At 41.7% G+C, this 13,388-nt stretch overlaps 1 protein-coding gene across 2 annotated transcripts; it reads left to right on the top strand.

Annotated features, from left to right (window-relative positions):
* Nucleotides 1-368: 368 nt before the first annotated feature.
* LOC146567759 (uncharacterized) lies at nt 369-11,698 on the top strand. Of its 2 annotated transcripts, none has more exons than XM_085287765.1 (4): nt 369-590; nt 8,229-8,323; nt 8,635-9,231; nt 10,801-11,698. In XM_085287765.1, exons 2-4 carry the CDS (start codon nt 8,306-8,308, stop codon nt 11,359-11,361), a joined length of 1,176 nt encoding a protein of 391 aa, XP_085143891.1. In that variant the 5' UTR covers nt 369-590; nt 8,229-8,305; the 3' UTR covers nt 11,362-11,698. The 2 variants fall into 2 exon arrangements, with proteins under 2 accessions (XP_085143891.1, XP_085143892.1); XM_085287766.1 differs by having other exon boundaries at nt 549-590; nt 8,226-8,323.
* The last annotated feature ends 1,690 nt before the right edge of the window (nt 11,699-13,388 follow it).

Here is a 13,388-nt window from a genome sequence, read left to right as displayed (position 1 = left end):
CTAATATGTCAGAAATGTTTATTCTCTGAATCTGTAATATATGGTGCATTTTGTTTGTATGTTTATATTACTAATAAAAGAAAAAAAAAAAAAAAAAAAAAAACTAGCAAAGGGCTTTTTTAGTGAGACGGGTGCTGTAAATGTCCTGGAGGGAGGGGAGAGAGACACCAACTCAACCCTGAGTATCGTTTTTCACTCTGAGTTTTCTAAACCGGCTTCCTGAAATAGGGCCCTGTTCTTTTGTATACTTCATCTGTTCGTATGTTGTATACTCATTGTTTATTAAGTTCTTTAAAAAACACAACAAAAAACCCGTATCAATGTCGCAATGTTGGCAAAGAGAGGAAGTGACGTAATATTTGCGCATGCGTGGTAGCAATCGGATTTCCGGTACGGATCGGGTAGCAACACAGACGTTCAAAGCTACTCGCTGGCGTAAAATACGGGATCCTGACTTATTAAACGGCGATTTTTACGTCATTTCTTCACCAGAAGGGAAGTGTGAGGGGCTAATCGTTCCGATATTGGTTTCCATATCCTGGATCTCTCTAAAAATGATCCGAAGCCTCAGCCCATCCCATCATCTAAAGGTAAGCACCGAGCTAACTTTACTGTGAGTTCAGTTCATGTTGAGTTTAGCTCCTGAATGAGGTCTTCTGCTGCTCTCCTCGGTGTCTGTTCACAGTTTATTGTGAACACGTTGAGAGAAGAGTGAGAGAGTGTTTGGAGAAAAACACCAACTAACCATTAGCTCAGCATGCTGGGAGAAGTTGAGCGTTTTGTGGGAAATGAAGGCCTCACTCGTGATTGTAGCAGGAAGTAAGCTATGAAAGAAGAGAAAGAAGGAAACTGCCGTGAGGGGGTGCCAAGAATAGATTTGAAAAAAGAAGTTCGTTACTCTCCCCCCACCCACCCATCGCCCCGCGGTACAGAGTACTGGAGACACTCACGCATTCTGCCTGAGTTGCCCGAGCACTATGGGCTCAAAATGTAGTCATAAATATTTTGTACTTGTAAAAAAGATTTGGATGTGTAAAAAAGATTTGTGTGTGCGTAAAACAGATTTGTATGTGGACTTAGAAAAAAACCCCTGCAAGTTACAAGTACGGATTTTGACCCTATTTTTCTTCCTTTCATCTGATTGGTCAATGTCATGTCAATCACAAATGTAACAATCCAATCAGAGAACAGATGGGTTTGGCTGTCGAGGGGCGCTTTTTTTGAACTGCAGGGCCCTATTTCAGGAAGCCGGTTTAGTGCAAACTCTGAGTAAGTATACCCTGAGATAACGAAAACTCTGGGTTTTCGGTTTCACAAAGCGAGTTTAGATTAATTCTGAGTGAGTTACTATGATGACACTCCGTGAAGCTAACCTGCCCCCTAGCAGGTTTACTTCAACTAACCCTGACGTTCTCCGCCTCTTTGTCAGAAACCTGACTGTAGGAAGTGTCAGACATGGCGTGCCCCGTCCTTGAAGAGCCAGTAGATGTTGAAGCCCAAATTCTCCGCAGAGCTCTCCGCCGGGAGAGAGTGATCAGAGCGTGTTTGGACATTTTATCATTTCCTGATGATTTCCTGTGTGAACGTTACCGTTTTTCAGCACAATCTATAATTCATTTGAATAACATCCTCAGGCCTAATATTGCTCATGTGACACATCGCGGACATTCTCTCAGTTCTGTACATATTATTTGTATTGCACTTCGGTTTTTTGCAAACGGGAGCTTTCTGTATAATATTGGTGACGCTGAGCACGTTTCCAAGGCTACCGTCTGTCGGGCAGTCAGGAATGTTACAGTTGCACTTAGAGCTGGGCGATAGAACGATAACGATATGTATCGCGATATAACTTTTACTCGATAGAGAAATTAAGCTATCGCGATAGACCTCGCCGCTCTTGTCCCCCCCCCCCCCCCCCCCCAAAAAAAGGTCAGCCAATCCAAATTAAGTAGCGCAGAGCCGAACCAATCACAGCCGCAGCGTCATGTCGCGTGACTTGTTACGTACAGCACAAGTGCCAAGCCGTGTGTTTGTTTGGGAAGCGTGCCGACTAGAAAAATCAACCGAGCGTGACCGAAGAGAAAACAGATGATGGTTCCAATGCCGGAGAGATTGTCGAACGGAAGAGCCATAGAAGTTCCGTAGTGTGAAGGTATTTCGGCTATTTCAAGTCTGACAAAAAACAGAGTAGCGTGCACTGTAAATTGTGCCGAAAGCAAGTCTGGAAATACAATAAACTGGTGCATGCGTCACACTGTGCGCCACGTTATTGTTTCGGTGAAATGAATTTCTACAATACTGTTACTGTTAATTCTCTCTGCAGTGTTTAAATGCTTACATATACACACAGTTACTGTCCCTCCACACATACGACTCGGTTCTGCTTCTATGCCCCAGCTTTGTTTACTTTTTCCCACCGAGGCTTCTAGACTTCTGATTGGCCAACATTTCTGCACGGTTAGGAATCTAGCGCCACCTGCTGCTTTGGCATGTTCATAGCAGCGTTTTCCTTCATTTCTGCCTTTATGTGTGGACGGGATTATTTTTTAAAACGAAAACGGAAAATCTCCGTTTTCAAAAATACCCGTATACGTGTGGACGTAGCCTCAGTCTCTGACTGGAAGCGCTAATTCGTTATTCGGCTTTTGTCAGACTAAAGTAACTGTTAAAACTGTTTGAAAAGCTAAGCTATACAACAAGGAGAGATTGAGAATTTCCTTTTAGTTCTCAGTTTATTTGATATTGACAAAAGTTAGTCAGTTTTGTCTGTTCTTCTGTAAAACAAACTAAGATTTATTTTTAGAATTAATATTTTCTTTCTAAGTGGAATTGACAATTTAGTCTGTTTCATTTGTTCTATTTTGAAACTTAAACGCTTTAGCGGCTGCCTTTTGTGTAGTTTGCAATATTTGCCTTTATTTATCTGAAAAAGTCTCATGTTCCTTAAGTACATCTACCCTGTTGAACTTATTATGGGAAATAAATATTTAAATCAAAACAAGCTGCTGATTATTTCACATTTTACTTGTGAGCAACGGCACATTTAAATCTTACAAATATAGTTATTTGGCTTATATCGTGATAGATATCGTTATCGCCTGAAATGAAAAAAACATATCGTGATATGAAAAAATCTCATATCGCCCAGCTCTAGTTGCACTGAAACGTCTCCTGTACGCGTTTGTGGTGTTCCCCGGTCATAGACCCACAAGATTTATCAAAGAGGGATGCCACAAAATTGCAGGTAGCAGGATGAACAAAACTTAATGTATGATGTGGTGATACTTGAACTACTACTTAAATTTTACATTTATTCTCACGGTTCCCAGGCGTGATTGGCTGTATAGATGGCACTCACATTCCAATCATTGCTCCTTCAGTAAATGAAGGAGACTATGTGAACAGGAAGTCTTTCCACAGCATTAATGTACAGGTACATAGTTCCCTGTAGCATTTCAAACTAACAAATTATTTCATTATAGTAATGGATGCTAATTGTGTTCTCTGCACTGTGAAGATCATGATGCTGCCAACATTATCACAAATGTGGAAGCCAACTGCTCAGCCTCTGTGAGTGGTGGTGGTGGAGGACCCCCACCTGTTTTTCGGGCCTCCGCTTTTTTTCTGTTGGCTATAACGGGTCACGTTTGAGCATACAGAGTAAGCAAATATGTACTTGTAATGTGCTCAGATAATTTCAATAAGTGCTTACAGAGGGGAAATTAATGTAGCCTCTAACTGCAATTGATTTACATGGGACAAACAGACCAAGCACTATGGCTCATAATACAATTACACCTTACCTGTTTGGACTATATTTTTATATTTCATCTTTACTTGCTGCCAGGAACGTTTGGGGCCTGTTGGGTTGCACCTGCGCTCACATCACAAAATAAAATGTATGAAATACAAAATAAAATAAAATAAAATAACGTGTTAAATGGGTGGAAATCCCTAGATCAGTGTTTAAATTAACACTCACGCATTGACTCTGTCGGCTATGTTTTGCCATGCATGCTCTCTTTCTTTTGCAGCTGAGGCTGTGTTACTTTTTTTCCGCGGAATTTGCATGTTATCAGCATATGCTGCCATCAGAATTTCGGCCTCAAGCGCTGTAAAATACATTGACCGCGCCTTCTTTCCCTCCGTCTCCATGGTGACTCGCTTAATCTGTGCTCCACTAATCAGGGCTTTATGTATCCTCGTGCGCGCGCTTCACTTGGGATTAAAGCAACTCCGCGTTGATTGAACTAATTGTTATCAGCCTTTCTGAAACCGAATATTCCGAGTTGGACAGTTCGGGGTTACTCAACCCTGAGTATCGTTTTTCACTCTGAGTATAAATGCCCACCCAGCGTTTTCCTTCATCACCACGAAGGAAAACAGTCTGTGGTCGTCCGAGTTTGGTGATTTTTGTGTCACAGGTCTATGTGTTTAATACAGGGACTTCCACAGCCTTTTCAACAGCGCTGCGGACCGCGGGACGGGCAGTGTTTTGGAAATGACAGTCTTCATTACAAAGCTTTCTTCGTTATGAATTAGCATACATGTTTTTATTGAACATTTGAAGAACCAGCAAAAAAAACAAACTCTTGTAGAGGACATAAAGTCAGAGATAGAAAAGACAAGGAGCAGGTGCATCTAGTACAGGTAGAGCTGCTGCAAAAACCCACAGAGCCCAGCAGCCAGCGTAACAAATTCTGGATCCTTTGCTTTTAGTTAGCAGTTAGCATTAGCAGCACATCCTGCGTCCGATGTGAGCAGCAATGGTCCTGGGTCAGCCCTGACTTTGTGTTAAACTAATCCTAAAGTAATAATGGTATTTCTAACCACTGACATACCACAACTTTTTCCTTTCAACAGCTACTGAAAGTTAGGGGACCTAGCTGCTATCGGATATTTATATAGCGATCCTCCAGCTTCAAACTGTATCACCCTTCAAGGACCTGCAGTTCAAAAAAGCGCCCCTCCGACAGCCAAACCCATCTGTTCTCTGATTGGATTGTTACATTTGTGATTGACATGACATTGACCAATCAGATGACGGGAAGAAAAATAGGGTCAAAATCCGTACTTGTAACTTGCAGGGTTTTTTGGCAAAGTCCACACACAAATCTTTTTTACGCACACACAAATCTTTTTTACAAGTACAAAATATTTATGACCACATTTTGAGCCCATAGATCTGCTGCAGTATCAGGGTCACAATAGACTGCCCTGCTGCTGTGGATGAACACATGAGAGGAAATGAACTACAAAGTCTCATTTCAATGAGTGTGGCTGCTGTAAAGTGATGCACAGGAAGATGTTAACAAAAACGAATGAAACAGATGAAAGTAAACAGTGTTCATATTTGAAAGCACAGAGAATAAAAATATATTGTGGTGGTTAATGTGCAGCTCTTGGTGATTTGGGAGAAGAATAATGTTTTTAATCATGTTGTGGATTGAATGTTGGATTTTATTTAGTTTTGTGTACAGAAGACAGAAGTTTTTTCTACTTTTCATTGATCAGATTGATTTCTTTTGCTCACGTGAATATTTGAAGTTTAATGCTCATTTTCACAGGTAGACCTGACTATAAGTGTTCATTCTATGAAATGTTGATCATGGAGTGAACTCGGGTGTTTTGTTCAGTTTTATTTCTGTAGTTGAAGTTCTACAGAAGGTCCAGGCCCATGTTTTATAATGATGGGGGGTGCTAAGGTGTTGAAAGTCTTGGGTGGGGGAGTAACAGGTCATTGTTGGTAGAATCCGCAGCAGGAGCTGTTCAGGGCTGTTTGCTAGCTGTGAATTATTGGTGCAGTGGGGTCTTTAGGTCTGTGGTTGGTTCACCGTCTGATTGTTTTCCAGACAGAAGCAGAGTCATTAGCTGAAAACAGGTTTTGGAGTTTAGACTGTGATGCTGTGCAGCTGTCGTCACAGAAGCTGATGTTACAGGACGTCACAGCATCTCTATAATAATCCAAACTGTTGGTAACAATCCTGAAAACCTGCCAGTCGGTGCAGTCCAGACACACCTGCAGATTCTCCACAGCCTCATCAGTCCACTGCTTCAGTGTCTTTACAAAAGCTTTAGACAGTTTTTGTTTGTGCCTGTTTGCAGGGATCAAGTGAACCATGACATGGGGTCCGTTCTTCGTACCTGGCTAAGTAAGTTAGCTGGATTTGATTGTTGACGATTTCGCGTGATCCTGGATCGTTCGGTTCTCCGAAGCTCATCCGGGACTTGCTGTCATAGTAACAGAGCCGTAAGCGTAAACCTGCTCGGGAGCAGGTTTACTTTATGTAAACAGGATTAGATCGCGGCCACGCAGGTATGTCCGCTTCATTTATACGAAAGCAACAGCGATATTTTACCACTGTTTTTCCATAAATAAATAACATCAATGTAACTAAAGATAATGCAGTATTTGATTCTTTCATTGATTTCACACAGATACATACAGGTCATTTCGTAAAAAAAGGGAAATGTACTATTAATCATTCTATTACATGTATGTGATTATTTCAGATGTAATTCTTATTTTAGAGTAGTAATAGTAAATTACTTCGTGTAATCAAGATGAGAGACCACGGCTATAAAAGCGAAGGTGGATTTGGGAAGTCTGTCGCAGTCATATCCTGTCCGTTTACGCGAGCCACCCATTGTGGAAGGTGCAAGATTGATAAGGAGAGTCCTCAGAATTCAGCGTATATTGCGGGATAGACAGGATCCTTTAGCTCAGCGCGACAGTGTGCTCATAGAGAGATATCGATTTTCCCGTGAGGGTATTATTTACTTAACCAACTTGTTGACGAGGGGGTGCAGGACCACCACCTGTCTTTTTTTTGCTCTGCCCCTTTTCTTGGTTGCTGTTATAAACAAACAAACAGATTATTTCAGGGTCTCTTTCCAAGAGACGAAAAGCAATATAAGTGATAAATATTACCATTCTGTAGAATATTCTTATATTTCACTTTTACTTGTTCCCATGTTCTAGTGGGTCCTGTTGTGGCTCTAATGTGAAAGAGGATATAATGTAATATAATATAATAAATTTACCCTACCACCTACTGGTGTTGGCCAGAGGGGCCGATGGCGCGATATGGCAGCCTGGCTTCTGTCAGTCTGCCCCAGGGCAGCTGTGGCTACAACTGTAGCTGCCTCCACCAGTGTGTGAATGTGAGAGTGAATGAATAGTGGCATTGTAAAGCGCTTTGGGTGCCTTGAAAAGCGCTATATAAATCCAATCCATTATTATTAATATTATTAAATTACTTATGAGTTTGATTTGTCAGCAACTTTCTGCCAGCCCTCTCTCCTTGCTTTTGCAGCCTTTGCAGTGTTCCCTTGCGTTTTAATTAAACTCTGAAACTCCTGAAATCCCTCAATCAAGAGTTCTTGCTCTGCTGCCGAAAAATACCGAGCGCTCTCCTTCGACATTTTCGCCGACCAATCAAAGGGTTGCCGATCAATGTTTCTACTATCGATGCGTAGCCCCTGTTAAGCCACCCAGTGATCTCACATTACTTCATCCAGCTGTACTAATCGTCAACAACAGGTGTGTTCGGAGAACCGGGACAGCGAGCTCAAAGTTAGCGCGATGATTTGATCTTGGATGTGTCATTTGATCTTGGATGTAGTAAGCGAGGTACGAAGAACGGACCCATGGTCTGAGAATCCTGGTGCAGTGTGAGATGATGATCCTCTTACTATCAGCTCACCTTCAGTTTCTTAGATGTTTTCTCCAGTTTGTGTACAAACTGCCATGAAGTTCTGATGAAGCACCAAACTACAGTTACTCAGTCAGTGGAGGTTCAGTAGTGCAGTTTCTCACCACTGTTGTTAACTGGAGGCTGACACACTGACTGAAGACATTTAGTCTGAGTAGATTTGAACTTTCCTTCTTCATTGTTTCCATCTTGCTTTGACTGCAGCTGTAACAACACTGATTCCAGCAGGGTTTGTAAAAAGCATTTTGACAGACACACAAAGCTGGACAGCTTTTGTTCTGAGGGTTTGGAGAGAGCCTGTCTGTGTGTCTGCATTCACTTTGTTCCTCTAACAGAAAATCAATGTGCAGATGTTGATTCCTGCAGTGACTGTTGTTCCTCAGCCTGTAGAAACCATCCTGCAGCTGCTGGAACAAATGAATCTTCTAAATGTTGCTTTCTCTGGTTTGTGTTTGCTCTGCTTCTTTTTGTCAGAGATCAAATACATAAAAATATTCTTTTGTGTCCCAGCAGCTGATCAGCAGGAGGAGAATCTGACGGAGGAACATTTTCAGCCATTTGGACTCAGCTCAGCCACTACAGAGGAAACAATGAGCTCAACACAGATGGTGAGGAAGAAATGTTGAACCTGTGGTCAAGTTACAAGAAAATACAAAGATAACATTTTATAAGGATACTGAAGTAAAATAAAGTAATTTTTCATACAATATATTTTTTTTCCAATGAGCAAAATATTTTCTTTATTGTCATTTTCATTACAGAGGGAGTTTCAATTCAATTCAATTTTATTTATATAGCGCCAAATCACAACAGCAGTCGCCTCAAGGTGCTTTATATTCTACAGTAGATCGTGCATTAGTAAAAAAGTTTGTTCCGTGACTGCGTTTCACTCACTGCCTCTGTATCTCTGTCACTGCAGGACCGACATGAAGCGAGACGTCAGCGCTCTCAGGAGGCCGACAAACCTCACAGAAGAAAGAGAGAGAAAAAATACAGCTGTGACGAGTGTGGGAAGGAGTTTACTCAGAACTCCAGCTTGAAATGTCATCGGCTCATCCACACTGGGGAGAGACCATTCACCTGTGACTTGTGTGGAAAGTCTTTTACCGACGCCGGAAGCTTGAAAACACACCAACTCATCCACAGTGGACTTAAACCATACAGCTGTGATCAGTGTGGCAAAGCTTTTGCTCGCAGTAGCTACTTAAAGAGTCATCAAGTTACCCACTCTGGAATTAAGGCGTACAGCTGCGACATTTGTGGAAAAACTTTCAGACATCAAGGGTATCGAAATATTCACCTACGCATCCACACCAGACATGAAGTTTACTGCTGTGATCAGTGTGGGAAACTATTTGTAACAGACACACAGTTACAACATCACATGTTTACTCACAATGAGGAGAGACCTTATAAATGTGACAAGTGTGAGAAGACGTTTAAAGCTCCACATTACCTGAGAGTCCACCAACAGATCCACACCAATAAGAAACTGTACAAGTGCAGTTACTGTGAGGTATGTATTTATATTTTTATCTTGTTATTTTAGCCTGGCTGTTTGGAACAACTCTGCTTATTCAGTTGTGTTAGCATGTTAGCAATTAGCTGGTTTCATTGCTCAGCTTAGCTCTCCACACTCTGGACTCTCTGCTCAGTTCAGTTGGTTCTCCCATTGCGCTGCACAGTCAGCAACTCGCCCAGTTCTCCATGTGTCTGTGATGTTTTGTCAACCTCGACTAGGGCTGGGCCATATCATACCGTTCACGGTAATACCGGTGTAATTTTGGGCAACGATAGGAAAATGACATATCGCGATAGAATATGGGTAAAGCGCACATGCGCAGTGCCTTTGTTTACATACGCACATGGCGGCGATGCAGAATGAGAAGAGTGAAAGTGGATCGTTAAGTGAAACGGATGAACCAGAACTGGTTTGTCAAAATGCTGCAACTTCAGTGGTGTGGAACTGGTTTAGCTTTCGTCTGTCAGATACATAAAAAGAAATATTTTTGGTAGAGCATGTTAGTGGGCCGTTGTTATTACCGTGTTGTTTGGAAAATACGGCACACTTAAAATCATCCTTTGATTTTTCTGAAAGTCGACAGAGCCCCTTATAACCCCGTGTGCCTTATGTATGAACTCTGGTTGTGTTTACTGACCTCGAAACGATTTTATGTGCACGGCGCTCGAAAATCTGTCAGATGTTTCAGTACGACTTTGCTAAGCTACAAAGCCGCACCGCTTGATGGATTATCGGAGCATTACGGCTATCGTAGGCGGAGCGATACGTACTGTGCTTCAACATAATGTTACCGTATTGTGTGTATGACCTCGTTTTAAGTTTTGTGGATATTATACATGGTTATGCTGAGGATATGTCGGCCAGGTTCCACTGGAAACGCCTTTTGGTTAAACTGTCAGCAAAGAATTTGCACTGTTACATTTTTATATAACTTTAATGCACATAAAAAACAGCTGCTTGTTTAAGTGAAAATATATTAGTATAGTGTCAATTATATCGTCAGTTATATCGTTCTCGCAAATTTTTAAATGTATATCGTGATAAATATTTTTGGTCATATCGCCCTGCTCTAACCTCAATGTTCTATCCATGACCCGTTCAACCTGCAGTGATTACTCTTTGCAATCTAACTACAGTCCACTAACTGCTATGCTAAAGAAAACAGATGGTGGAGGCTGCCCGTATACACTCCACACTATTCCTGCCCACCTTTAAGGTGCAGGAAGCTGCTAGAGTAATCTCCTGAACAATAGTTATCACCACTCAGCCAACATTGCCACATGGAGGTATAGAAAGAGAAGAATTCAAAAGCAGAAGCAATTTTTCCCCCACAAAGTCTCAAGTTTTCAAACTGTTGCAACATCTCCTTTACATCTGTATGTATACAGTGGAGATGCTCTGTATCTCACTATACAACTGTGTAGTGACAATAAAGGCATTCTATTCTATTCTATGTATGTCTCTGAGCTTCTGTACTTGTATATCATTAAAATGGTGATTAAAAACGGGATAAAAATGTTGAAGCAATTCCCTGACTTACACTGTGTTTGTGTCTTTGTTTAGAAGCAGAGCAGCACAGATGGATCCAGTTCTCAACCCTGTCGTCACTGTGGTGGTGGGAAAGAGTTTCGCTGTGACCTTTGTGAAAAAACTTTCAGTAATCAAAAGAGTCTAACGCTACATCAACGCAGACACACTGGAGACAAAATGAGCTACTGCAAAGAATGTGGGAAAGGCTTCCCCATACCAAGTAAATTAAAAGAACATGAACTCTGTCACAGTGGGGTTAAAAAGCATGTCTGTGACCAGTGTGAGTCATCCTTCACCATTGCACGTGATCTTAAAATACATAAACGAGTCCACACAGGAGAGAAACCATACAAGTGCAGACACTGTGACAAAAGCTTCTCACGGTCAGGTCATCGTAATATTCATGAAAATACACACATTGAAGGGAACTTCAGCTGTGACCAGTGTGACAAAAGCTTCAAGAATCTCAGTTCATACTCCGAACACAAACGATCCCACGCTGTAAATAAACTGTTTCACTGTTACCAATGTGCAAAAACATTCACTTCATTATCTGCTCTGTGCAAACATCAGCGTGATCATGCAGGACAGTGATCACTGGATCAAAAGTATTTGGCCTTTTCTCCAAGCAGCCTGAATAAATCACTTTAATGTTTTTTTTTTCTCCCTCTCAAACTCATCTTACATCACAGCCACTGTGATCTTTAGTGGACCGGTTCAGTGAAACTCCCCTTTCTGTCAGTGTAAAGAAATTACATATTTAACTGCTTTTATACACAACAAATGGGGGAAAAACTGTCAGCATGATTGTTTGGACTTAAATTGTGAGAAATAAATGTAAAATTGCAGAAAAGTGTTGACTGTACAGTTTTTGTTTTTAAGGAACAAGTGTCTATAGTTGAAAGTGAAAATAAACTTTTCTGTCCTTTAATTGTTTATTGCTTAATTATTGTTTTAAAGATTCTTGTTTTATTTACCCTTTGTCTCACTCTCCCTCACATGACCAGATTTACCTTGTTTCTTCTTTTGCTTTCTCGCTCCTGATTGGCCCTTAATTGCACTCACCTGGCTGTATCCCAATTCAGGGTCTGCAGCCTTAAAGTACGCAGCCTTAACGGTCCACACGGGCCGCGTACTCAAAGACCGCTACGGCCGGAAGTGCGAGGTGTTACGGCTGGTGCATTAACTTAGTGCTTAGGCACCCTTAGGCTGAAGCGGAAGGGGTGAGCCACCTTTTCTTTGGAACAGTTTTCTCCTATTTTCCGGGTTAGGGAGCTAGGGTTAGTATTGTCATTTGTTTGTTCTGTTTCTTTCTTAGGGTTTAGTTAGTTTTCTGGTGGGACTTAGTAGGTTTTGTTTATTATTTTGGCCTGGGTTCACCCTGGAGCTGTGCTTCATTACCTTCAATAAAATCACCTTTTTTTTTTACTCACAACTGGTTTTGGATGTTTGGCTTGGGAACCAGGGCGGGGATTTGTCTCTCTCTCCTCCAACCTTATGTGCGTCTCTACACGCCTAGACTAGGGGCGTAACATGAGGCTTGTGAAATGGGACGGTCTAGCCTCTGTTGCACTGCCCAGGTTGCCTAGCAACCATGATACTAACAGCTGGAAATGTTTCATACAGCTTTGTTTGACAGAAATGAAGGAGAAAATCTTTTATTTGTTTATTTGTTTCTACATGAGCTTTGATTTGATAAATATCTGAGGCTGAGACCACAGGACTGTAAAACATGATTGTTGGGCTTCATTTCTGTACTGAACAGTCATTTAAGATCAGCTAGTAAATAACAATTAGCTCATGTTGTTCATGAGACTAAAGTCATCTTACTTTGGTAATGTAAATATAATATGGCCAATATTAAGGTTGTTATTTCAATCATTATTAGTTATTACAGCAGTGAACATGAACTCTGTTTCAAATACTGAGCTTCATTAAAGATTCAAGCTGCACTTATTTATATTTCCCGTCACCTTAAATCTTCACTTAAAGACAGGTTCCTTTGACTGTGTTATATATAAGAGACAAATATTGTTCTTTTGTAATGTTGGCATTACTAAATTTGTCTCAGTGCTGACTTTAAATATCCATGAAATCATCACATTCTCTGTAAGATTAAGGTCAACTAACAATTCAATAAAACTTTATTGATCCTGAAGGTTGACCCCGATATTGTGAAATTACTAATATTGTTATGTTCAGTACTTACTTTTGAAAGTTTACTCTTTGGCTCGCTCGGGCCACTTCTGGGGTGGGGTGCCCTCGGTTTCTCGGCCTGGGGCTCGGTCACTCAGGCACAGCTGGCTGCCAGCGGAGCTCACGGGCTCGTCACTGCAACCCCCCCTGGCTTCTGCTCCGCGGCTGCTGAGTGAGCCCTCATCTGGGACTCTCCTCAGCTCTTTCTGGGACAGTGGCGCAGCTGCCCCTCTGTTGGTCTTCCTTGGTCTCTTGTGGTCTGGGGGCCTCTGGATGTCTGGAGTTTTGATCTCCTCCATACCTGCTTCATGCCCTGGAGGACGGGGCTGTGGCCCCCCCCACACCCTCTTGCAGATCATTACATGAACCTTTTAAAAACAAGCGCGTCCATGCTCACAGGTGTACACACGGGTGATCACACCCAC

The sequence above is a fragment of the Mchenga conophoros genome, linkage group LG9, assembly GCF_057382185.1.
Source record: "Mchenga conophoros isolate Kocher_MC1m ecotype Shallow Benthic linkage group LG9, M_conophoros_male_GT1.1, whole genome shotgun sequence".
NCBI lineage: Eukaryota > Metazoa > Chordata > Actinopteri > Cichliformes > Cichlidae > Mchenga > Mchenga conophoros.
This window is presented reverse-complemented; position numbering and strand designations above follow the sequence as displayed.